The sequence below is a fragment of the Petaurus breviceps genome, unplaced genomic scaffold, assembly GCF_028583685.1.
Source record: "Petaurus breviceps papuanus isolate PSGF00001 unplaced genomic scaffold, PetGlider_PUasm1.0 551, whole genome shotgun sequence".
Lineage (NCBI taxonomy): Eukaryota > Metazoa > Chordata > Mammalia > Diprotodontia > Petauridae > Petaurus > Petaurus breviceps.
Window position 1 is genome coordinate 35,372,549 of NW_027186372.1, and position 25,181 is coordinate 35,397,729.

Consider the following 25,181-nt stretch of genomic DNA (forward strand, 5'->3'; position numbering starts at 1 on the left):
GAGGTTGACCCAAAAGTGATACACCATCGGGTGTAGAGCTGGATGAGAAAAAGGTGACCAGTTAGTCCAACCTCTTCATTTTACAGAGGTTGAAACAGAAGATTGGGAAGTAACCACACCAAGCTCATAAATGTAGCAGCAGAGCAAGAGACAGGTCACCTGATTCCAAGTCCAGTACACATTACTGCTTTTATGGGTGTCTAGATCTGCCCTAGTCTGAACCTGATGTTTGTAAACTGGTCATTTGGAGAAAGGAATGCAGAATTGAAGAATAAATACATCTCTACCCTCATTTGCATGACCAAATATTTATATGCCCCTGGGACAAATTCCTCAGAGTTACACTTAAACCAGGAAGACTTAGGAAGGGTGCATGGCTTTCCTAGTGGATGGAGTATTAAATGAATGAGTTATAGGAGCAAATGATACAAGGTAACTCCAGGTTGCTCCAAGGTGACTCCAAGTGATATGAGGTAACATGATTAGAGTTCTCTGTTCCTCTGTTTACCCAATACAACCAAAATCAAGCCACTTCTGCCTTTCCACCTACTCAAAGTCCTCCCATCCATCCCAACATGCCTCATGGAGGACGAACACTGAGGGAGCCGTGATAGGGCTTGTGAGTGAGAAGTAGGTACTCCTAGGCCAGCAGGTGGACAAAAGAACTGTCATAGGCTCCCGTCATTGCCTTCTTCCCATATGCCAGCATCTGGCATGGGCACCAGGCCAATGTATGCGGGAGCCAGTATAGTTGTCTTGGTTCATAAGGCCTGTTAAATTTTTGCTGTGAGCATTTATGCCTTGGAAATCAACAAAAGCTATAAATCAGGGATTTTAATTAAATAATGTATTTATTGCTAATTGCCCAGAGTTAAGAAAGTGATGGAGAAAATGTTAATGAAACAAATTTCACTTAAAAGTTTATGGTGCTTACATTTTCCCCCTCGAGACCTAGCTGTTAACCATTTACCAGCATGCCCCTGACTACATAGCATAGAATCCTAGAAGCTCAGAGGTGGAAGGGGGCCCAAAGAGTATCTAGCCCAACTTATACCCCCAAAGGACTCTCTTTTACAATGGCTCCAATCAGTGTTCATCTAGTCTCCATGTAAAAGTCCCCAGGGATGGGAAGCACTCAAGCCAGCTCCATTAATTGGTGGAAAGCTCTGTTTATTATGCAGTTCTTCTTCTGAGTGAGCTGAAGTCCTCTTTCCTCTAATTTACCCCCATTGCTCTTTGTTCTGTTCTCTGAGGCCAAGCAGAATAGTTGTCTTCCTTCTGAATAGTCTTTTAGGCATTCGAAGACATCGGTCATGTCTCTTTTCTCACCCCATTCCAGAAGTATTTTTATTTTGCTCAACATCCTCAGATTCTTCCACCAATCTTCATATGACATGATTTCCAGTCCCCCCTCAGCTGTCCTGGTTGCTCTCTTCTGGGTGTGCTCCCGATTTGTTAATGTCTTTCCTAAAGTGAGGATCCCAGAATTGAATTCAGTGCTTCATATGGGGCCTGACAAGGGGAGAAGTCAGTGGAACCTCCCTTGAGTTGGGGATATAACTTCAGAAATAGTGGCTTCCAATCACCTGTTAGAATGGCCCAGATGTTATTTGCAAACCCCTTTGAATTTCTCACAAGAAATCTGGTCAGAAATCCTACAGGGCATCATGATTATTCAGATAGGAGTTGCCTCCCCTGTTCTCAGGTGAGTTTGCTCTCCTACCTTAATTTGTGACATTGTGATGTTATCCTGATTGCTCAATATACCGTGACTTCCCTGAGAAACTCATCAAAGATTAGAACTGGAAGGATCATCTCATCTGATCTGTTTCTTTGAGGTCTACAGAGGGGAAAGAACTTACCAAAAATCTCATCCTATGTTAGTGGCTGACCTAGATTTCCTGACTCCCAACTCCTATTCTACCCAACACCTAACTACAACTATAGCTATATATGTATATAGAACCTAACTATAGTCTCCAGAGTGATGGATATGGGGTTGTTACCACAGGGGATTCTTTCTCTGGGTCTCTGAATAATCCATGAGAACCTTGATTGCTCCTGGGATGCTGACCTGCTTTAAGTAGGTTGTCAGTGACACAGATGTTCTAATTGTCCATGTAGACTGGGAAGCTGAAACGATACTTCACAGACCTGGAGGCCTTGGCCATGGTGACTGCTGCTTTCTGCCATGACATTGATCACAGAGGCACCAATAATCTGTACCAGATGAAGTAAGTGGGCTTAGGCCCCCAAAGGACCTTCCCAGCCAAGGCTGGACAATTTGTGGGAGACTCCTTTCCTCTCCTTATCATCATCCCCAGAACCATAGAACTGTGGAATGGTAGACCTAGAAGAGACTTACTCAGGGCAAATAATTTCTCCTCTTAGCAGCAAGCACCCCAGCGTTCCCAGGGTGGCTGCCAACACAGGTTCTTAGATCTGCTCTTCTAAAGGAAAGCAACTCAAAATGGGTTAACAATCTTGCTTTAACCAAACATATATCATTTACCTAGTTCAGGGGAAAAAGGTGAGCACCCCGAGATTCAGAGAATACAGAGGTTACAAGCAAACAAAAAATACAGAGAAACAAATCAGCAGACAGGCTTCCAGCTGTCTGACCATTACATCCATACCTAGTCAGTTACCAGAGAGGGAAGCATCAACATCTGGGTTTTCAAAGCAGGGGGGCTCGACAGCTGCCCAGAGCCTTGTCTGGTCAAATCACACAACACTTCTCAAAGTGAGCCCCAAAACAAAATTTCACATCAGGGTACATATCGCCTTCTCCTGGCTCAGAGAATGTCACAGCCCTCTTGACCCACTGCCCAATCACAGAGCAGCAAGGTGTGAACATTCCTGAAAACCAAGCCTCCCACCATGGGCTCCAGGTGCACTTAAGCCTATCAAAGAACCTAGGGGCAGGGAAGATCTTAAATTCCCATCCCCATAACACCCCTCTCTAGGCCTGTTTCCTTCTGTGTAAAGCGAAGGGTTGGACTAAATGACCAGATGGTTTTTAGGCCCTTTCTAGAAAGCTCTGATATCCATTTCTGACATTCCATGTTCTATGTTCTACGCTCTCTTCCAACACTTACATTCTGTGTTCTATGCTTTGAAGTCCCTCCCAGAGCCTACATTGTAATATTCTAATGACTGCAATGTTCTCTACCCTGTATTTTCAGATCCCAGAATCCACTGGCCAAACTCCATGGATCTTCCATCTTGGAAAGACATCATTTGGAATTTGGCAAAACACTGCTGAGGGATGAGGTACAGTTCTGTGCTTCTTTGTTTGTTGACATTTCTTAAAAGTTAATCTATGCATTTTGCTTTTATATCACAGTCATATTTGCTTATAGCTATCTTTCTTCCCTCTTCCAGAAAGGCTTCTCCCATAAAAACAGCAACAGCAAAAAGTTAAGCAATACTACTGATGTGCTAATCATGTTTGAGCAAGTATGCCTTAAGCCCACAGTCCTTTCCAGTGAGAGGAGGGAAGTACATTTCATATGATCATAACTCTAAAGCTGGAGGGTACTTTAGAGGTCATCAAATTAAAACTTCTCATTTTATCAATTTTTAAAATTGTCACCTTTTCTCCTTGTGTCTTTATTAAAATTTTATTTTAAAATATTAAGCATTTATTTTTTCATCTCACCTCTTCCCACATGGAAAAAAGAAAAGAAAAACAAAATCTTTGTAACAAATATACATAGTCAAGTAAAACAAATTACCAGATTGGCAAAAAATGTATATTTCATTCTGTATATTTAATCCATCACCTCTCTGTAAGAAGGTGGGTAGAAATCTTCATAATCAGTCCTTTGGCATCATCGTCTTCCTTTTTCTGAAACTATCTCTTTCATCACATCTTAGAGCAAAATACTATTCCGTTACTTCATAGCACATTTGTTCAGCCATCTCCCAATTTACAATCACTCTATTAGTCTCCAGTTCTGCACTACAACAAAAAGAGTTGTTATAGATAGTTCTATACATATAGGTCCTTTTCCTCTTTCTTTGCTCTCTTTGGGGTCAACCCCTTCATTTTATTAATGAAGAAACTGAGGCCCAAGAGGTGAACTGCCAATCCCACGTGGTTGTTATTGTTGTTTTACATTTGAAGTCATACAAAACATTTTTCCATTTTAGCCATGTGGAAAAAAATAAAAAGCAAGAAACATAAAGAAAGTGGTAAAAATAGGCTTCAGTCTGTACTCAGAGTCTATCAGTTCTCTCTATGGAAATGGATAACATTTTTCATCATGTGTCCTTTGGAATTGCCTTAGATCATCATATCATTCAGAATAGCTAAGTCTTTCACTGTTGATCATGGTATCTCCTGGTTCTGTTCACTTCATTCTGTATCAAGTAATATGGGTCTTCCCAAGTTTTTTCTGAAAGCATTCTGCTTGTCATTTCTTACAGCACAATAGTATTCCATCAGAATCATATACCACCACCTGTTCAGTCATATCCCAATTGATGGACATCCACTCAATTTTCAATTCTGTGCCCCCACAAAAAGAACTGCTATAAATAGTTTTTACTTTGGGGTCCTTTTTCTTTGATCTTTTTGGGAGCAGACCTAGTAATGGTATTGCTGAGACAGAGGGTTTGCACAGTTTTATAGCCCTTTGTGCATAGTTCCAAATTGTTCTCCAGAATGGATTGGTTCACAGTTCCACCAATAATGCATTGGTACCCTTGCTTCCACATAGTTTTTAATATAAGAGAAATAAATAGGAACATTAATCTCCTGATTCAAAATCCAGAGTATTTTTCATTGTACCATATGTTTAATTGGTAGAGGAATTCCCTATAGATGGTGATATCCCCCAGATTTTCCTGTTTTTAGGTGACACTGGGCTGACTACAAGCTCCCCACTACTTATAAGTTCACCTCAATGGAATTCTTTTTTTTTTTTTTTGGCTTTTTTATTGCATCTTTAATTTTTTTTTGTTTTTATTTATTTATTTTTAGTTTTCAACATTTATTTCTGCAAGATTTTGAGTTACAAATTTTCTCCCCATCTTTCCCCTACTCCCCACCCCAAGAAAGTGATCCTACTGAATACCCCTTCCCCAATCTATTTTCTCTTATATCTTTCCCCATCCCCCTACAACTTTCTAGTAGGGCAAGATGGATTTCTATGCCCCAATGCCTATATATCTTATTTCCCAGTTGCATGTAAAAAACAATTTTTTAAACATTTGTTTTTAAAACTTTTATTTACAGATTCTTTCCCTTCTTCCCTCTTCACCCACCCCCACTGGGAAGACAAGCAATTCAATATAGGTTGTACATGTGTAGTTAAGGAAAACATTTCCTATAGTACTTATATTGTAAAAGATTAATTGTATTTCCCTCCATCCTATCCCACCTCCCACTTATACTATTTTCTCCTTTGACCCTGTCCCTTTGCAAAAGTGTTTGCTTCCAACTACACTCTCCCCCAATCTGCCCTCCCTTCTATCATCCTCCCTTTTATCCCCTTCCCCCATACTTTCCTATAGGGCAAGATACCCAATTGAGTGTGTATGTTATTCCTTCCTTAAGCCAGATTCAATGAGAGTAAGGTTGATCCATTCCCTTTCACCTTCCTGCTCTTCCCCTACATTGTAACAGTTTTCTCTTGCCTCTTTTATATGAGATAATTTACCCTATTCTATCTCTCCCTTTCTCCTTCTCCCAATATATTCCTCTCTCATCTCTTAATTTCATTTCTTAGATTCATCCCTTCATATTCAACTCATCCTGTGTCCTCTGTCTATGTGTACATGTACATACATGTGCACACACTCAATATATATTTATACACACATATACCCATTTATATGGTATATATACATATATATTCCCTTCAACTATCCTCATACTGAGAAAAGTCTCATGAGTGACAATTATTGTTTTTTCACGTAGGAATGTAAATAGTTCAACTTTAATAAGTTCCTTGTGATTTCTTTTTCCTGTTTACCTTCTCATGCTTCTCTTGCTTCTTGTATTTGAAAGTCAAATTTTCTATTCAGCTGTTTTTTTCATCAAGAAAACTTGAAAGTTCTCTATTTCATTGAATGACCATGTTTTCCCCTGAAGCATTATACTCAGTTTTGCTGGGTAGGTGATTCTTGGTTTTAATCCTAGCTCCTTTGACCTGTGGAGTATCATATTCCAAGTTCTTTGATCCCTTGATGTAGAAGCTGCTAGATCTCGTGTTATCCTGATTGTGTTTCCATGATATTCAAATTGTTTCTTTCTGACTGTTTGTGATATTTTCTCCTTGACCTGGAATTTGGCTATAATATCCCTAGGAGTTTTCTTTTGGGGATCTTTTTCCAGAGGCGATCTGTGAACTCTTTCAATTTCTATTTTGCCCTCTGGTTCTAGAATACCAGGGAAATTTTCCTTGGTAATTTCTTGAAGGATAATTTCTAGGCTCTTTTTTGATTGTTGCTTTCAGGTAGTCCAATAATTTTTAAATTCTATCTCTTGGATCTATTTTCCAGGTCAGTGGTTTTTCCAATGAGATATTTCACATTGCCTTCTATTTTTTCGTTTGTTTGGATCTGTTTCATAGTATCTTGATTTCTCATAAAGTCATTAGCTTCCATTTGCTCCAATATAATTTTGAAGGAATACCTCAAAGGAATTCTTGACCACCCAAAAGAAATTGTGCTTCCAAGCTCATGCTGTTCCGATAAAACATAGTCAGACACACTGTACCTTGACTCCAACATAGTGATGTCATTTTGGTCTTCTTCAAGAATGAAGGACAAAACCAACCAAATATACACATACACATACACACACATGCAGATAGATATAGATATACACACATACAGATAGATATAGATATATACATACACACATATGCATGTATATATGTCATGCATGTATATGTATATATGTGTAGTCATACAAAACATATTTACAAATTAGCCATGTTTTAAAAAAACTAGAAAAAAGGAAAAAAAATATGCTTCAATCTCTATTCTGAACCCATCAGTTCTCTATCTGGAGGTGCATAGCCTTTTTCATTATAAGCCCATTGGAAATATGGTGGATCATTTGATCTGTAATATTAAAAAATGAGATAAAATAAAAAGGAGTATTACACCTGAACCCAGCCTTCATTGAGAGGCATCATGGTATAGTGGTAAAAGAGGTAGCCTTGGAACCAGGAAGACCAAAATTCAAATCCCACCTCTGACCATACTGGTTGTATGACCTTATTCAAGTCACTTAACCTCTCAGGGCTCTAAGCAACTCAAACCATGTAAATGGCAGGAGAGAAAGGACTAGGATTTTACTTCCTCTCCCTCTGGCCCCACCGCCTTTGGAATGTGGATCTTTTCCAGGTACTTCTCTTCTCCATTAGGTGTGAGTTTCTTGACTTTCTTTCTAGTCACCATCCTCAGGTACCCTGTGAAGGGATCTCATTGAGTATGGCAGAGTAGAGCAATGGGTAAGGCTATGTAGCCTTCAGAGATACTTCACCCATCTTCTTCCCAGACAGAAATTGCCATTAGGGGGAAAAGCTAGATTCATGCTTTTACCTTGTTTTGAGAAATTATGTAATATAAATCAGTAAGATTCTCTTTCATATAGCACCAGAACCCCTCAACTGAAAAGGATCTTGGCAACTTCCAAAAATCTGTTTTCTTTCTCAATTGTCCTCTCTATGTTTGGACCACCGTAATTACTGCCTCTCTTTCTATCTCATATTCCCCATTACCCTTAATGAAATACATGTGCATAAAAATTGCATTGGTCAACCATACTTGTACCTTATAATGACTTATAATACTAATTGAACAGAGATGTTGATAAATTTAAAGAAAGAAAGCTTGAAGATGTATCTATCACATACTCTCCAAAGCAGGAGTGAGGGGACTACATGGGAGAGGATAAATAAAGATAGACAAAAATCACCATCTGGTATCAGTTCTCCAGAATGGAAGAAATTTGGCAATGACTGGTCCACCAAGGTGCACTTCCCATCTTGGTCTCAAGATAACAACAACAACAACAATAGCATTATACACCTACTACGTGCCGAGCATTGTGCTAAGTAATTTATAAGATGTGTGCTAACCATGGCAAGGAACAGCAGCAGAGACACTCCAGTTTTCTTCAGTCACCAACAACCCTGCCTCCCTCCACACCCAATCCAGTCTTTCTCAAAACTCAAGCTCAGGACATTTGAGTTCATCCCTGCACCCTCACATCTTGCCTCTTCTGAGACTCCTTTTTCACAGAAAGAGGGAGATAATATTATCTCTTTAAGGCACAAGGCCTTAGTGGATCCAAACAAATGAAAGGTTTCCTTCCTCTTGAACAGACTTCCTCTCAGCTGCCCCAAATCCTGTGGTAGGAGGATGCTATGGCTTTTAAAATATGCTTCTCTTCTGTTTTTCCTCAGGGTCTAAACATCTTCCAGAACCTTAATCGAAGGCAGCATGAACATGCCATTCATATGATGGATATCGCAATCATTGCTACTGACCTGGCCCTTTATTTCAAGTATGTGTTTCCTCTTCAGCTTAAGGAGGATTTTTATTCAAGTAACTTATAGAGTTTAAACACAAAATGCAATAATGCATGGGGACACCTTTTAATTAAACCAACCAACACATATTAAGTGCTTGCTATTTGCTAAGCACTGCGCATTAAAAGACAAAACTAAGACAGTCTTTGACCTCTGACATTCTACTGGTTGGGAAAAGATAGGAGGCAAGAGAGAAGAAAGATGGGGGTGGGGAGAGAGGAAAGACAGGGGGGAGAGAAAGAGGAAAGATAGGAGGCAAGAGAGAGGAAAAGTAAGAGGAGAGACAGAGAGAGAGACAGAGACACACAGAGAGAGAGACACAGAGACAGAGAGAGTTAACTGGAGGCATCAGGGAAGGGAAAGTTTCATGAAGAACATGACACCTAAGTTGAACCTTGAACAAATAGATTCTGACATATGAGGAGGTGGTACATTCCTAATATTGAGGGTTTGCATTATGGGAGTGCACAAATATGAGAAATGGAATGTTGAATTTGGGGAGCAACTAGGAGTTTAGTTGGGCTGGAATGTAATGTTTATGAAGAATAGTAAAGTTAGGTAAGGCTGTAAAGGGAGGTCAGAACTGGTTTGTGAAGGATGTTAAAGAGCTGGCTGAGGAGTTTGTATTTTAATCCTAAAAGTAATGTGAAAATACTGAGGGTTTCTGAGTAGGGGAGTACTAGCTGGATTAAAGATGATGATGATGAATAAAAATAATAACAATAATGCCAATAGCTATCATTTTGTATAGTGCTTTAAGGTCTTTAAAGCACTTTTCATATGTTAACTCATTTTGAGTCACATCAACCCTGAGAGGTAAGTGCTATTATTTCCATCTTACAGATGGGAAAACCAAGCCAATTTTAGAGGTTACATTAGAGGTTAATTTGGAGGTCCTGTTATTTGTCCAGGATCATACAGCTAGTAAGGAACATTTGAACTCCAACCTTCCTTACTCCAAAGCTAACACTTCATCTATCATAGCACCTAGAAACCTGAAGAAAAGAGGGACTGGAACCAGGGAGATCGGTTAATAGGCTGTGAGAGGCAACTAAGTGGTATAACGGATAGTAGAACACTAGGTTGGGAGTCAGGAAGATATAAGAGCAAATAAAGCTTCACCTGCTTAGTAGCTGTGTGACTCTGAGCAAGTCATTCAACTTCTGTTTTAGTTTTCCCAGCTATAAAATGGGCATAATAATAGCACCTACCTCCCATGATTGTTGAGAGAATCAAATGAGATAATATTTGTAAGGAGTTTAGCCCAATGCCTGGCACATAGTAGATCCTCAATAAATGTTTGTTTCCTTTTTATCAGAACATTCCAGTAGAGAGGGAGTGAGGCTCTGAAGTAGGGTGGTTATGTAAGTGGAAAGAAGGGGCTGTATTCAGGATATAACATTGGAAGTAAAACTGACAAGAGTTGACAACTAATTGGATATAGGTGAAGGAGGTGGAAGAGTTGAAAATGGCTGCAAGACTGTGAACCTGGACAATTAAAAGGATGGGGGGCCCTCAAATGGATTAGGAAAGTTTGGGGGAGGTTTGAGTGTAAGGAGGAAGAGAATGACTACCGTTGTGCACTTACTGAGATTAAGATGTTCACAGGACAGCCACACACACATCTTCTGCTGACAGCTGTACAGGTAAGCCTGGAGTTCAGGACAGAGATTATGGCTGGAAATACTGGTTTGGGAGTCAGTTGCTTAGAAGTGGTCATTGACCTATGATATCTGATGAGATTATGATTGGAGAAAGTATAGAGGGCTGAGGGCAGAGCCTCTGGAGACACCCACACTTAGGGACAGAGAGATAGATGATGATCTAGTAAGAAAGAAGCAAGCAGGGTAACCTGGACCCAAGAGAGAACATGATGTGGTCAAGGGAGAGTATCCAGGAATACTGGATCAACAATGTCAAAAGCCACCAAAGTGGAAAATTGAGGAAAAGTCCTAAGATTTAGCAGATAAAAAGTTAATTAGTAATGTTCATTTGTTTTGCTTGACTATATTTATTTATTGTATGAGAGAACTTACATGGGGGAGGGATTAGTGAATAGAGATAGAGATTACCCCCCCAAAAAAAGAGCATGAATAAAAATTGAAATACATAGAAGCTAATGAAGTTCAGAAGGGAGTGTAAAAAGACTGATTTGGTTAATACTTGTAAAAAAAATTGATTATTATTGTTGTTGTTTGGTTATTCAATTGTGTTCTACTCTTCATGACCTCATTTGGGGTTTTCTTGGCAAAGAGATTGGACTGGTTTGGCATTTTCTTCTCTAGCTCATTCTGTAGATGAGGAAACAGGCAAACAGGGTTAAATGACTTGCCCAGGGTCACACAACCAATAAGCGTCTGAGGACAGATTTGAACTCAGGAAGATGAGCCTTTTTAACTCCAGTCCCAGAGTTTTATCCACTGAATTCAAATTGAATATATTAAATTTTCAAACAAATTGTATATAACAAAAGTTCACAATTCCCTACACAATCCTCATTTCTCTTCTTTGTTTATTAAAATGTTCTTGTTTGTTGACTAAATTTACAACAAAAAAAGAGCATTTAAAAGAGAAATGAAATGAGAGAACTGTATCAGTAGTGTGGCAGGCCTAGGAGATAGACTGCAAAAGACTGAGAAGTAAGTGGATAGCAAGGAAGTAGAGGCAGGGAGTGTGGATGACCGTTTTGAAAAATTTGACAGTGAAAGAGAAGGAAGATGTAGGATAATCGGGTAAAGGGATGACAAGATCAAATGAAAAGTAGAATAGTGGAGACCATCCTTAAGAATGTTTGTAAGTATTGGGTAAGAAGCCAACAGATACCGAGAGATCGAAGATGAAAGGGAAGCTCCTGGAAGAAATGGATTTAAGAGCACAAAGAGAGTTGTCAATGGCCATTGTCATTAATGGCCACCTATTCCTTAGAGATTAGAATAAGGGGGGAAAGGTTGTGTTAGGATTTTAAGATGTGGAGTAGAGCACATGTGATGGATGGTCTTGATTTTCTCAGTAAAATGTATGCCAAAGCCATCTTAGAAGAGGGGAATGGGAGTGGGACAACTATTATAAGGTGAGAAGAGGTCTGAAAAAGTTGCTGAGATTAATGTGATGGTCAATTGAGGAAGAATAAAAGACTGATTGCAATAGCAAGGATTCAGCTGAAAATAAATAACAAATTTATTCATGTTATCTTGGTAGTGGACCAGGTTGGCATGGTTTTACATGACTTCTTTTAGCATCATTAAGAACCATGGGGGAGAAGGGGCAGAGCCGAGATGGTGGAGTAAAAGCAGGGACTTGCTTGAGCTCTCCCCCAAGCCGCTACAAATTTTTGTAAAAAATGACTCTAAACAAATTCTAGAGCTACAGAACCCACAACATGACTGAGTGAAACCCATCTCCAGCCTAAGACAGCCTGGAAGGCCAACAGGAAAGGTCTATCACACCATGCTGGGAGCAGAGCGTAGTCCAGCATGGCCTGCACCAGCACAGACAGGCTGAACCAGGCCTCAAGGGACTGACTCACTGGCACCCGTGCTTTGCCAAAGACAAAGTAGAAGGTCAATGGGGAAACTCTGGGAGCTAGGTGAGAGAAGAGCACAGTCCAGCCCCAGTCCCAGGGTGGCGGATGTCACAGTGGCAGCAGCAGCAGTTACTTCTGGAGCTCCAGGTCCACAGATGGTGGTGGAATCAAATAACAGATCACAGGGAGAATGCAAGGATCTCTTTGCTGGTTCTGGGGCAGGATTCTCTTGCTTTGTCCTGCTTATATCTGAGTCGCAGTCTTGGATGGCAGTAAGTCCTGGGATGAGGAAGAGTGCTGGCATGGCAGGGCTTGTGGCAGCTGTGGAGAGGGTGTCCTCCTCACAGTTCCAAGGCAGAAAAGAATGCTTGTGGTCATTCACAGACCAGAACACAGGCAAAAGAGGAGTAAACACCTCTCCATTGATCATATCACCTTAGAAGAACTGAAAATTTACAAGAGTCTAGAAGTAGTTCTGACAACAGCTGCACAAAATATCTGAAAATTGAGACAGAGCACTCTCCACTCTGAAAACAGAGTCCTACCTTGACAAAGAATTCAAAAGTCAAGTAATTTGTTGGGAATATGAACAAACAGCTTAGAAAAAATCAGACTATAGAATCTTACTTTGGTGACAAAGAAGATCAAAACATACAACCTGAAGGCAACAAAGTCAAAGCCCCTAATCCAAAGCCTCCCAAAAAAAAAATATGAATTGGCCACAGGTCATGGAGGAGCTCAAAAAGGATTTTGAAAAGCAAGTAAGAGAAGTAGAGGAAAAATTGGGAAGAGAAATGAGAATGAGGCAAGAAAATAATGAAAAACAAGTCAACAGCTTGCTAAAGGAGACCCCAAAAAATACTGAAGAAAATAGTACCTTAAAAAATAGACTAACCCAAATGACAAAAGAGGTACAAAAAGTCAAGGAGGAGAAGAATGCCTTAAAAAGCAGAATTAGCCAAATGTAAAAGGAAGTCCAAAAGCTTACTGAAGAAAATAATTCCTTAAAAAATAGAATGGAGGGGGCAGCTAGGTGGCGCAGTCAGTAAAGCGCCGGCCCCGCAGTCAGGAGGACCTGAGTTCAGTTCTGGCCTCAGACACTTAACACCCACACACACACACACAAAACTAGCCATGTAACCTTGGGCAAGTTACTTAACCCCAATTGCCTTCCAAAAAGCAAAACAAACAAACAAAAAAATGGAATGGAGGGACCCAGGAGCCAAGCTTGCAGAGAAGCACAAACTTGGCATGGGCTCTAGCTCCAACCACTTCCCATACATGTAAAAAAAATGACTCCAGACAAACTTCAGAGCTACAGAACTCACAAAGTGACAGAGAGAAACAAACCTCCCACTGAAGGCAGCCTGGCAGGCTGATGTGAAAGGTCTATCACACTGAGCTGGAAGCCTAGCACAGTCCCATGGGTGCTGTGTGGTTCTAGCCCCAGGGTGGCTAGCAGCAGCCAGAGTAGACTTCAGGAGAGTGAACCACCAGCAGCTGTGGTGGTTTCCAGGCTTCTCAACCTATAAACACCAAAGACAAAGTAAAAGGTCAGTGTGGAACTCTGTTAGAATGGGGAGAGGGGAAGGGATGCATGAACACTGTCTGGCCCTTGCCCCTGGGGCAAAAAGTGGTGGCGGTGTGGTGGCACAGCCTCGTGACTACCTCAGGAGCTCCTGGCCTGCAGATTGTAGGGGGACCAAGCGACTATTTAGAGGGTGATAGCTCTTGCTTTAATCTGCTTGGATCTGGATCGCAGTTGGGTGCTGGTCCTGGGGTGTGTGATCAGTGAGCCAGAGCTTGTGGGAGTTGTAGAGAGGGTACCCTCCTAATAGCTCCGGCAGCTGCAAAAACCCCAGGAATTTGGGACAAAGCTCTCTCTGTTCTGGAAGCAGAGTTCTACCTTGGCAAAGAGCTCAAAAGTCAAGTAATTGACTGGCAATATGAGCAAGCAGAGGAAGCACAAACAGACCATAGAATCCTTTTTTGGGGACAAAAAGGATCAAGGCACAGAGTGGGAGGAAGACAATGAAGTCAGAACTCCTGCATTAAAAGCCTCCAAGAAAAATATGAATTGATTACAGGTCATGGAAGAACTCATGAAGGACTTTGAAACTCAAGTAAGAGAAGTGGAGGAAAAATTGGGAAGAGAAATGAAAATGATGCAAGAAAGTCATGAAAAGTGAGTCAACAGCCTGCTAAAGGAGACCCAAAAATACACTGAAGAAAATAACACCTTAAAAAATAGACTAACTTGGGGCAGCTAGGTGGCACCGTGAATAGACCACCAGCCCTGGAGTCAGGAGGACCTGAGTTCAAATCTGGCCTCAGGTGCTTGACACACTTGCTAGCTGTGTTACTTTGGGCAAGTCACTTACCCCCAATTGCCCTCCAAAAAGCAAAAAAAAAAAAATAGACTAACTCAAATGGCAAAAGAGGCCCAAAAAGCCAAGGAGGAGAGAAATGCCTTAAAAAGACAAATTTGCCAGATGGAAAAGGAATTTCAAAAACTCACTGAAAAGAATAACTCCTTCAAAATTAGATTGGAGCAATTGGAAGCTAATGACTTTATGAGAAATCAAGATATTATAAAACAGATCCAAACAAATGAAAAAATAGAAGACAATGTCATATATCTCATTGGAAAAACCACTGACCTGGAAAATAGATCCAGGAGAGAGAATATAAAAATTATTGGACTACATGAAAACCACTATCAAAAAAAGAGCATAGACACCATCCTTCAAGAAATTATCTAGCAAAATTGCCCTGATATTCTAAGGGCAAAATAGAAATTTACAGAATTCACCAATCACCTCTTGAAAAAGATCCCCAAAAGAAAACTCCTAGGAATATTATAGCCAAATTCCAGAGTTCCCAGGTCAAGGAGAAAATATTACAAGAAGCCAGGAAGAAGCAATTTGAGTATCATGGAAACACAATAAGGATAACACAAGATCTAGCAGCTCCTACATCAAGGGATTGAAGGACTTGGAATATGATATTCCACAGGTCAAAGGAGCTAGGATTAAAACCAAAAATCACCTACCCAGCAAAACTGAGTATAATGCTTCAGGGGAAAATATGGCTATTCAATGAAATAGAGAACTTTCAAGCATTCTTGATGAAAAAACTAGAGCTGAACAGAAAATTTGACTTTCAAATACAAGAACCAAGAAAAGCGTGAAAACATAAACAGGAAAGAGAAATCATAATGGACTTATTAAAAGCTGAGCTTTTTATATTTCTATATGGAAAGATGATATTTATAACTCTTTTCTTTTCTTTTCTCAGTATTAGTGAAGTTGAAGGGAATATATATGTATATCTACACAGAGGGCACAGGTTGAGTTCAATATGAAGGGATGATATCTAAAAACCAAAATTAAGGGGTGAAAGAGGAATATATTAGGAAAAGGAGAGAGGGACATATAGAATAGGGTAAATTATCTCACATAAAAGAGGCAAGAAAAAACCATTACAATGGAAGGGAAGAGGTGGGAGGTGAAAAGGAATGAGTCAACCTTACTCTCATTGGATTTGGCTTTAGGAAGGGATAACATACACACTCAATTGGGTATCTTAGCCTACAGGAAAGTAGGGGGGAAGCGGATGGGGTTGTGATAGAAGGGAGGGCAGATTGGGGGATGGTATAGTCACAAGCAAACACTTTTGCAAAGGGACAGGGTCAAAGGAGAAAATAGAATAAGTGGGGGTGGGATAGGATGGAGGGAAATATAGTTAGCCTTTCACAATATGACTATTATGGAAATGTTTTGCATAACTACACATGTACAACCTATATTGAATTGCTTGTCTTTTCAATGGAGGTGGGTGGGGAAGAATAAAGGGAGAGAATATGGAACTCAAAGTTTTTAAAAACAAATGTAAAAAAATTGTTTTTACATACAACTGGGTAATAAAATATACAGGCAATACAAGAAAGTAAGGGAGAAGGGGATAAGAAGGAAGGAGGTGATAGATGGGAGGGCATACTGGGGGAAGGGGTAATCAGAATGCATGCCATCTTGGGGTGGGGGGTACGGGAGAAATGGGGAGAAATTTTGGAACTCAAAATCTTGCGGAAATGAATGTTGAATACTAAAAGTAAATAAATAAATATGATTAGAAATAGGAAAAAAAATTAAGAACCACGAGAGAGAGGTGGGATGATAGTGGCAACCAGGGGTGTGTTGGAGCCAGCTCAAATGGGTTAAATTTTCCTTGTGAGCATTTATGCCTTAGAAATTAGCAAGTGCTACAAACCTGGGCTTGATTTAATTTTTTGTTGTTGTTGATTATCCAGACTTAAGAAAGCTATGGAGAAAATGTTAAAAATACAGAGTAAATTTAAACGTGTGTCACAGGTACTCGCCCAGAAGTTATGAAATGTTAATCAGCATCCCCCTGGGTAGTGGGGGCGAAAGGGAGCCGAGTAACTCACTGTTGATGATTGGTTGTAGAACAAGGGAGCAAGGGATTCAGAGGTAGAAGACAATGGATTGATTGCAGTTCATAGAATCCTTGATTTGGAATTGTAAGAGACCTTAGGGTTTCGTTCAGATCAACCTCACTTTAAAGGTAAGAAAACTGAGTTTAAGTAATTAGCAGATAAAAGGTTAATTATAATTGTTCATTTATTTACCCTGAGTTTAAATCATTTGCCCAAGGTCACACAGGAAATAAGCTTCAGGGGCAGAATTCCAAACCAGGTCGCCTCGCTCCAAAGTCAAGCCTCTTTCCATCATATCGTGCTTTCTTTGGAGACACAAGCTAATCAAGTATTGGACCAAGACTGTGAAGGGCAGAACAGCGAGGGCAAAACAGGGGTGATTGACTGCAAGAACAGGAAAGGCAGAGAGGAACAAAGAATTGATTTAGGAGGAATGAGGCAAAATGATAGACGAATGATAGATCAAGGAAGCATGATCAGAGCGCAGTTTCAAAGTTCAACATCTTGAAGGTAACACGGTTAGGAGGGACGATGAGTGCTTCCATGCCTGTGAGGGGCAAAGATAGAGTGAAGATATAGGTGATGGGAGTTGAAAAGGTTGATTAATTGGGAGGTAAGGATATTTGAAGGGATATCAACATATATATATATATATATATAATGAAAAATGAAAAAAGATTGGCCTAGAGGTTGGTAGGTTTTAGCAATGAGCCTGTCAGGGTGATATACATATATATGCACACATACATATATACATACACACACAAGTGTGTGTATGAAATTAGCCTAAAAGGACAGGTTAAATTTTTTTAAATTCAATTTTATTGTATTATTAGTTCTCAATTATCTCCTTTCCCCCTGCCCCACCCATTGAGAAGACAAGAAAAACAAAATCCATTACAAATATGTAGAGCCATACAAAATATATTCCTGTATTAGCCATGTCCAAAAAATAATAAAGAAAAAGAATGAGAGAGAAGAAAATATGCTTCTGTCTGCACTCCAAATCTATAGGCTTTTAGAGGTAGATAGCATGTGATAATCATTTAAGATAATTTGAACCTCAAGAAGGGCCAGAGCCTGAGCTAATCAACCAAAAGAAACACCTTGACCTAAAAGATATTCCCTTTTTCATTGTCTGAGTTAACCCAGAATGCCCCTTCCTGTGTCAACAACTACAAGGCCAGATGAAACTAAGAGCATTCCTCTGTTTATGGTCATTAAGGATGAGGCACCTTAACCAAAGACACCATCTTGAACAATGGGACTTTTCTTATCTTAATATTTTATGAACATGTGCTATGTTATGTCATGTTAATGATAAAGGAAATACGGATATCCTGGGTTGTATTTACAATTGACAATCTGTCAACTCTCTCATCTTGTTGTGTTTGCAACCTATTCAATTAAGAAAATTCCTTTCTGATATTATGATCAAACATATGTGGAGATCATAAATTTGAGTGACACAGACATCCTGAGTTGGGATTGTTCTAAAATGTATTTAAGGCTTCTCATTCTTTTTATCAGACAGTCAGAATTTAACTTCTGACTTGGTGTATTTGTGTATCCTCTAGTTTTAAGGGAATAAACAATATAAAATACCTATCACTTAGCTTGTTTGCCTCTTTTAACCAGACTTTCAGGTTGATTTATGTTTCATCACAACTCCTTTGGAATTGTGGTTAATCATTGTGTTGCTCAGAGTTACCGAGTCTTTCAAAGTTGAACATCTTTGCAGCATTGTTGTTATGTATAAATTGATCTTCTGGTTCTGCTCACTTCTATTCCAATCAGTTCATACAAGTCCCTCCAGGTTTTTCTGAAACCATCCCCTTTATCATTTCTTACAGCTCAATAGTATTCCATTATTTGCTCAGCCCCTCCCCAATTTGGGGGAAATGAATGAAATGGAGGCATTTCCAAAGTTTCCAGTTGTTTGATACCACAAAAAGAGCTGCCATAAATATTTTTGTACATATGAGTCCTTAAGATCTACTAGCAGAATTGCTGAGTCAGAAATTTAATAGCGCAGTTTAACAACTTTTTAAGTATAGTTTGAACATAGTACCATATTGCTTTCAATATTATGCATTAGTGTACCTGCTTTCCTAAATCCTCTCCAGCATTTGTCATTTACCTTTTTTTGTCAACTTAGCCAATCTGATGGGCATGAGATGATGCCTCAATGTTCCTGCTTAAGTAATACCTAACTGTTGGCAGCATGGGTGGCCTTTAAAAGCTGAAGCTTTGCCTGGGGTTGGGGCTGAGTGATTTGGAGAAGGGCCCCATCAGCCAACATGGTGCCAATAAAGGGTTCACTTCTAAATTGTTACCTGGGTTTTGCTTATGTTTCGGGTACAACAATTGTTATAGCTAGCATTCCTAGTGCAATATTGCTTCACTCTGATCTTATTTATTTAAAAAGCTTCTAGCTTTTTTCCATCATAGAAAATGCTGTCTCTTGGTTTTAGATGGCCATTAATGATCATTTTAAAGAGAATTCCATTTGTTTCTGTGCTTTCTAGTGTTTCTAATAGGAATGAGTATTCTACTTTCCCAAAAGCTTTTTCTGTCTATTGAAATAATCATAGGACTTTTATAGTTTTTCTTATCAATGTAGTCAATTATATTTATAGTTTTCCTGATACTAAAATAGCCCTGCATTCCTGGTATAAATCCAGACCGGTCAGAGTGTAGTATCTTTGTGTTTTATTGCTGTAGTCTCCTTGCTAATATTTTATAAATTTTTTTTTTGCATCAATATTCATTAGACAAATTGTTCTATAGTTTTCTTTCTCTGATTTGACTTTCTGAAATTTAGGGATCAGGATCATATTTGTGTCATAAAAGGAATTTGGTAGGATCTCTTTTTTACCTATTTTTCAAACAGTTTTTAAAGTATTGAAATTTGTCATTCTTTAAATGTTTGGTAGAATTCATTTGTAAATCTACCTGGTCTTAAGTTTTGTTTCTTTTGGGAGTTTATTTGTGGTTCTCTAAGTTTCTTTTTCAAAGATAGGGTTATGTAGTTCTATTTCCTATTCTGTTAATCTGGGCAACTTATATTTTTGTAAACATTCATCCATTTCATTTCAATTATCAGTTTTGTTAGCACATAGTTGGGCAAAAAAACTCCCAATAATTGTTTCCATTTCTTCTTCATTGGTTGTGAATTCACCTTTTTCATTTTTCATGCCAGTAATTTAGATTTTTTCTTTCTTAAAAAATAAATCAATGAATTAATGACATCTATTTTATTGTGTTCCTTCTCCCACAACCTCCCCCAAACTCCTCAGTTCCTAGTTTCATTTATTAGTTCAATTTTTTTATTGTCAATTTTATTAATCTCTCCTTTAGTTTTTGAGATTTCTATTTTGATGCTTAATTGGGGGGAGTTATTTGTTGGCTTTCTAGGTTTTTTTTTTTTAGTTCCATGACCAACTCATTGTTTCTCTTTTTAATTGATTTAATTATTTAGAGACAGAAAACTTCCCCTAAGTATTACTTTGGCTGCATTCCACAAATTTTGGTATGTTTACTCATTGTTGCCATTACCTTTATTGAAGTTATTGATGGTTTCTATAATTTGTTCTTTGATTCTCCATTCTTTAAGATTAAGTTATTTAGTTTCCAATTAATTTTAATATATGCTTCAAAAGCTCTTTATTGAATGTAATTTTTTATTGCATTATGTTCAAGAAAAGATACATTTAATTTTTCTGCTTTTCTGCATTGTTGTGAGGTATTTATGACTTAATATATGGTCAATTTTTGTGAAGGTTCTATGTACATTTGAGAATAGGTATCTTTTCTATTCCCATTTAATATTCTCTAGAGGTCTCTCATATTTACCTTTTTAAAAATTCTATTCATCTCTTTTGCTTTCTTGTTAAACTTTTTTTAAAATTTAAATTTATTTACTTTTAGTTTACAACATTTAGTTCTACAATCCCTTGAGTTTCAAATTTTTTCCCCTCCTTCTCCTTCCCCCCCATGGTGGCATGTAATCAAATATAGGTTCCACAAACACCTTCATTGAACATTAGTCAGGTTGTAAAGAAGGATTATAACCAATGGAGGGAATAATGAGAAAGAAGGGACAAAACAAAACAAAACACAAGAGAGCCAGAGCAAGTAGTTGCTTCCTTTCTTGTTTATCTTCTAGTTATGTTTATCTAGGTCTTAGAAGAGTAAATTGAATCCTCCCACTATTACAATTTTCTCTCTTTCCTCCTGTAATTTAACTTTTCCTTTAAGAATTTAGATGTTATGCCATTTTGTGTATATGTGTTCAGTACCGATATTAATTCTTTGTCTATGGTACCTTTTAGCACAATGTTGTTTCCCTGTTTATCTCTTTTAATTAGGTCTATTTTTGTTTTGCTTTTTCTTCAATTATGATTGCTACCCCTGTCTTTTTCTTAAAAAATCAGCTGAAGCATAATAGATTCTGCTCCAGTCCCTTATTCTAATTCTCTCTGTGTGTTTCTACTTCAAATGTAAACAATGTATTGTTGGATACTGGTTTCTAATGCATTCTGCTATCCTTTTCCACTTTATGGAAGAGTTTATCTCACTGACATTAAAAGTGATGTTTGCTAATTGCATATTTTTCTCTTTCTTATTCTCTTATAGTTTTCTTCCCACCCCACCTCGCACCCCATTCTCCCTTTAAGAATCTGTTGTGCTTCTGATTACCATGTCCTTTAATCTACCTCCCTTCTTATTTTCTTTTTCCTTTTCTCTTAATCCCCTTTCCTCCTTCTCTGTTAACTAAGATGAATTTCTGTACTCTGCATGTGTATATGTATGTGTGTACATGCGTACATCTGTTTGTCTATACCGTAGTCTTCTCTCCTTTAGCCAGTTCAGATAAGAGTGAGGTTCAAGTGTCATTTCTTCCTCCTACTGGCCCCTCTCTTGTATAAACTCTTCCTTGCATACTCCATTTACATGAGACAACTTTCCCTATCCTTTTTTCTCCCTTTTCCCTCTCTATACATTCCTTTTCTCCACCCCGCCATTCTAATTTTAAGATTAACCAAACATAATACAATCACATGTATTAGACCCTTACCTATGATAATGATAAAGTTCTGAGGAATTACATATATCATCTCCCCATATAAGAACATAAACAATTTAATCTTATTTAGTCCCTTCTGATTTCTCATTCATATGTTTCACTTGAGTTTTGTATTTATGTGTTAAATTTTCTTCTCAGTTCTGATCATTTCAGCATAATGCCTGGAAGTCTCCTATTTCACTAAAGGTCTATTTCTCCCCTGTAAAATTATGCTCAGTTTTGCTGTCTCCATTATTCTTGGTTGTGAGTTTTGTTCTTTTGCCTTCTAAAATATCATATTGCAAGTAGTTGCTAAATTTTGTGTTATCCTTACTCAGGCTTCACAGTACTTGAATTATTTCTGGCTGCTTATGATATTCCCCCCCCGCCTTTACCTGGGAGCTCTGGATTTTGACTATAATATTCCTGGGAACTTTCATTTCAAAATTTCTTTCAGGAGGTGACCAGTAGATTCTTTCTATTTCTACCTTGTCCTTAGGTTCCAAAATACCTGGGAAGTTTTGTGATTTCTTGGAATATGACTAGACTCTTTGTTCATGACTCTCAGGTAGCCCAGTGATTCCTAAATGATCTTTCCTTAAACTGTTTTCCAGGTCAATTGTTTTTCCTATAAGACATTTAAGATTTTCTTTTATTTTTTTCAGTCTATTGACTTGCTATATAATTGCTCAATGTCTCATGGAGTCCTTAGATTCTGTAAGACCAATTCTAACTTTCAATTTCTAATTTCCAATTTTCTTTAGTAAGCCTTTGTACCTCTTTTATTTAGCTGTTAATTCTCTTTTCATATCTTCTTTCCATAGCTCTCATTTGGTTTTAAATTTTGTTAAACTCTTTTTAAAAACTCTTCTAGGAATTCTTGTTGGGCTTGTGTCAAAGCTGCATTTTTTTTCCTTTGAAGCTTTTCTTGTAGATGTTTTTTTCTTGTTGAAGTTACTTTCTTCTGTGTTTGCGTCTTGAGCTTCTGTCACCACACTAATACTAGCTCTTTATGGTCAAGTTTTTTTTGTTCATTTGTTTGCTAGATCATGACTGTGAATTTATATTAGTGCCAGGTTCTATTTACTTCTTGAGGGAGGGGGAATATCTGACCTGAGGTTTTGTTCCTTTACAATCTTCTAATGTTTTCATAGCTCAGTCTGGGGGCCTGTAAATTTTCAGTACTCTTAAACAGGTGTTATCTGGGAGAGGTCTGTTCACCGCCCTTTTGGTTTAAGTTCTGAAAATTCCCAACCTGGGTTTGGGTCCATTGGCTTGTGTATGGTTGAGTTTCTGTAGACTACTGCTGAATTTAATCATTGTCAATTTCATAGGAATGTCTGATGTTTTGGAATGACTGAACTGTTTTCTCTCTTTTGTTATGGGACTCCTGCTCTAATTAATTCACTGGAAACTTAGATGGTGGGCTAAAGTTAAAACTGAATCCCTGTTGCTGGGCTCAGAGATACATTTCTGGAACTTGTTCCTTTTTCAGTACACAGCTAGGGTGGGCCCATACTCCCTTGGGACTGTTTCTCTTCACCCTGGATTCATCACCCAAGACTAGGTAGTGGGCAACAGCACTGCCAGATGGCAGCCATTCCTTTACCCCATACTAGTTCAGGGATCTCCTGGAATCTCCTTTCTGCAATGGTGCTTCCTGCCCTAGTGGTCTGTGATGGCTCAATTTCTGTGAATGTTCCTTTTTGTGTGCTGCTGCTCCCCATTATCCTGGCCAGTCCTCCATCTCCACATGTCTGCAGACTTCTCTTTCTGTTTTCCTAAACTGCCCAGGGCTGAAAAATTGAGTTACTGTGACTTTTTTCTTAGTTTTCCAATCAGAATTTGGTCCAGCACATTTTCTAGATTATAGAGGAAAAGGTATACTGGGAAACCTAGGCAAAAATGCTTCCTCTCACTTTTCCAGCTTGACTCTGCCCTCAAGGGACAAGTTATGTTATGAAGACAGCAGAGGAAGGTCTTGAAATGACAGTGGGAGTGAATAGGATAGGGGCAGGAATTTGGGGGCTAAATGATAAAGCAAGGACTGGGTAATTTGAGCCCTCACTCTTTGTGCAATTTTCTTTTCTTATTCCCTGTCTTATCTTGTAGCATGATAGTGTATAAATTGAACTCAGAAATTTGGAACTAGGATTCAGATTTGGGGTCTAGTCTTGGCTTTGCCACTAGCTTACTATATGTCCATGAGTAAATCATTTCCCCTCTCAGGGCTTCAGTCTCCCCAACTGTAAAATAAGGTTATTAATGCCTATCCTGCTAAATGAACAGGAAAATACACTAATTTGGGACAGAGGAGACCTAGATCTAGTTCTAGCTGTGTCTGTCTATGTGACTTTGTGCAATTCTCCCAGAGGCCTCAGTTTCCTCCTGGGTAAAATGAAGAGGTTGGACCTAATGATTTCCAAGTTCCTTCTCAGCTCTGACAATCTGTGGTTTAATCTATGTGGGGACTGAAGATCGGGTCCAGGAAGAAACCAAGCTAATACTCAAAGATCTGGGTAAATTAAAACAGATCTTCCTTCCAGCACACAAAAGGAACAGCCAAGAGCTATTTGCCAAGAACTTAAGGGGAATATTTTGTTCTCCTTAAACAAATTGTTCTTGGCTCCCTCATAACGGGAAATATGCTCTCAGATGATTTTACTAGTTTTTGAAGGGTGAAAGGCCAGAATCTATTTACAGAATTATGTAATCATAGGTTATGAAGGTGGCCATAGACCAAACATACACCATATTGGCTAACACCATTCCCTATCTCATCTCAAGAACTTCTGGTCTACTTTTGTCAGTAGGATGTTTATCAATATGGGGATATGTTATTGGGTGCCCTGATTTTCTCATGATATCCACACTATTCCCAAGAAAGCCAATGTAGCTTTTAGCCCTCCCCACCAAGGAACTAGAGATGTTCAGAAAACTAACAAAGAGAAGAAATTAGGGAAGGGGTGGTAACAGCCAGGTATCTTCAGGTATCTTGAAGCTTGTGATGGGGAAAAGGAATTGTACCCTGCTCTGCTTGACTTCACCAATGTCAGACTGTCCTTTGTAATTCTTGTCTATGACTTTAGGTTTTGCATATTGGTTTTTAAAAATCAGTTGTTTTATTTAAAAATAAACTTGCATGAAATAGTGAAGAGCTGAATGAATAGAATCAAGAGAACATTGTATACAACAATATCATTCTACAAACAACTTTAAGTGGATAAGTCATTCTGACTATTATAAATACCCAAATTAACTACAAAGGACATAAGAAGGAATATGCTATCTGCATCCAGAGAAAGAACTGATAAATTGCAGTATGTATAGAATGGTTTTACATACATATATCCTTAATTTTCATCTAATGGTAGCCATCTCTGAGGTTGGTGGGAGGGGAGGGGGAAAAAAGAAATTTACATGATACCTTTATTACATATTTAAAAGGAATAGAAAGTTGTACATAATATATTCACAGTTTTATGTTCAATCATCTTATTTAATTATTTATTTTTACAGAGGGGGAAATCAAGGCATTTAGGGTTAAGTGACTTGCCCAAGGTCATACAGCTAGTACGAGTC

The 25,181-nt window shown here is 38.6% G+C and overlaps 1 protein-coding gene across 8 annotated transcripts in view; it reads left to right on the plus strand.

The window, feature by feature from the left end:
* The window catches only part of PDE6A (phosphodiesterase 6A), a 100,818-nt gene that overhangs the window by 49,524 nt on the left and 26,113 nt on the right, over positions 1-25,181 (plus strand). For all 8 annotated transcript variants that reach the window (XM_069102640.1, XM_069102641.1, XM_069102643.1 and 5 more), the window contains 3 exons: positions 2,125-2,234; positions 3,186-3,273; positions 8,427-8,527. In XM_069102640.1, coding sequence (XP_068958741.1) covers positions 2,125-2,234; positions 3,186-3,273; positions 8,427-8,527 — 299 coding nt within the window. The remainder of the gene's footprint in view (positions 1-2,124; positions 2,235-3,185; positions 3,274-8,426; positions 8,528-25,181) is intronic.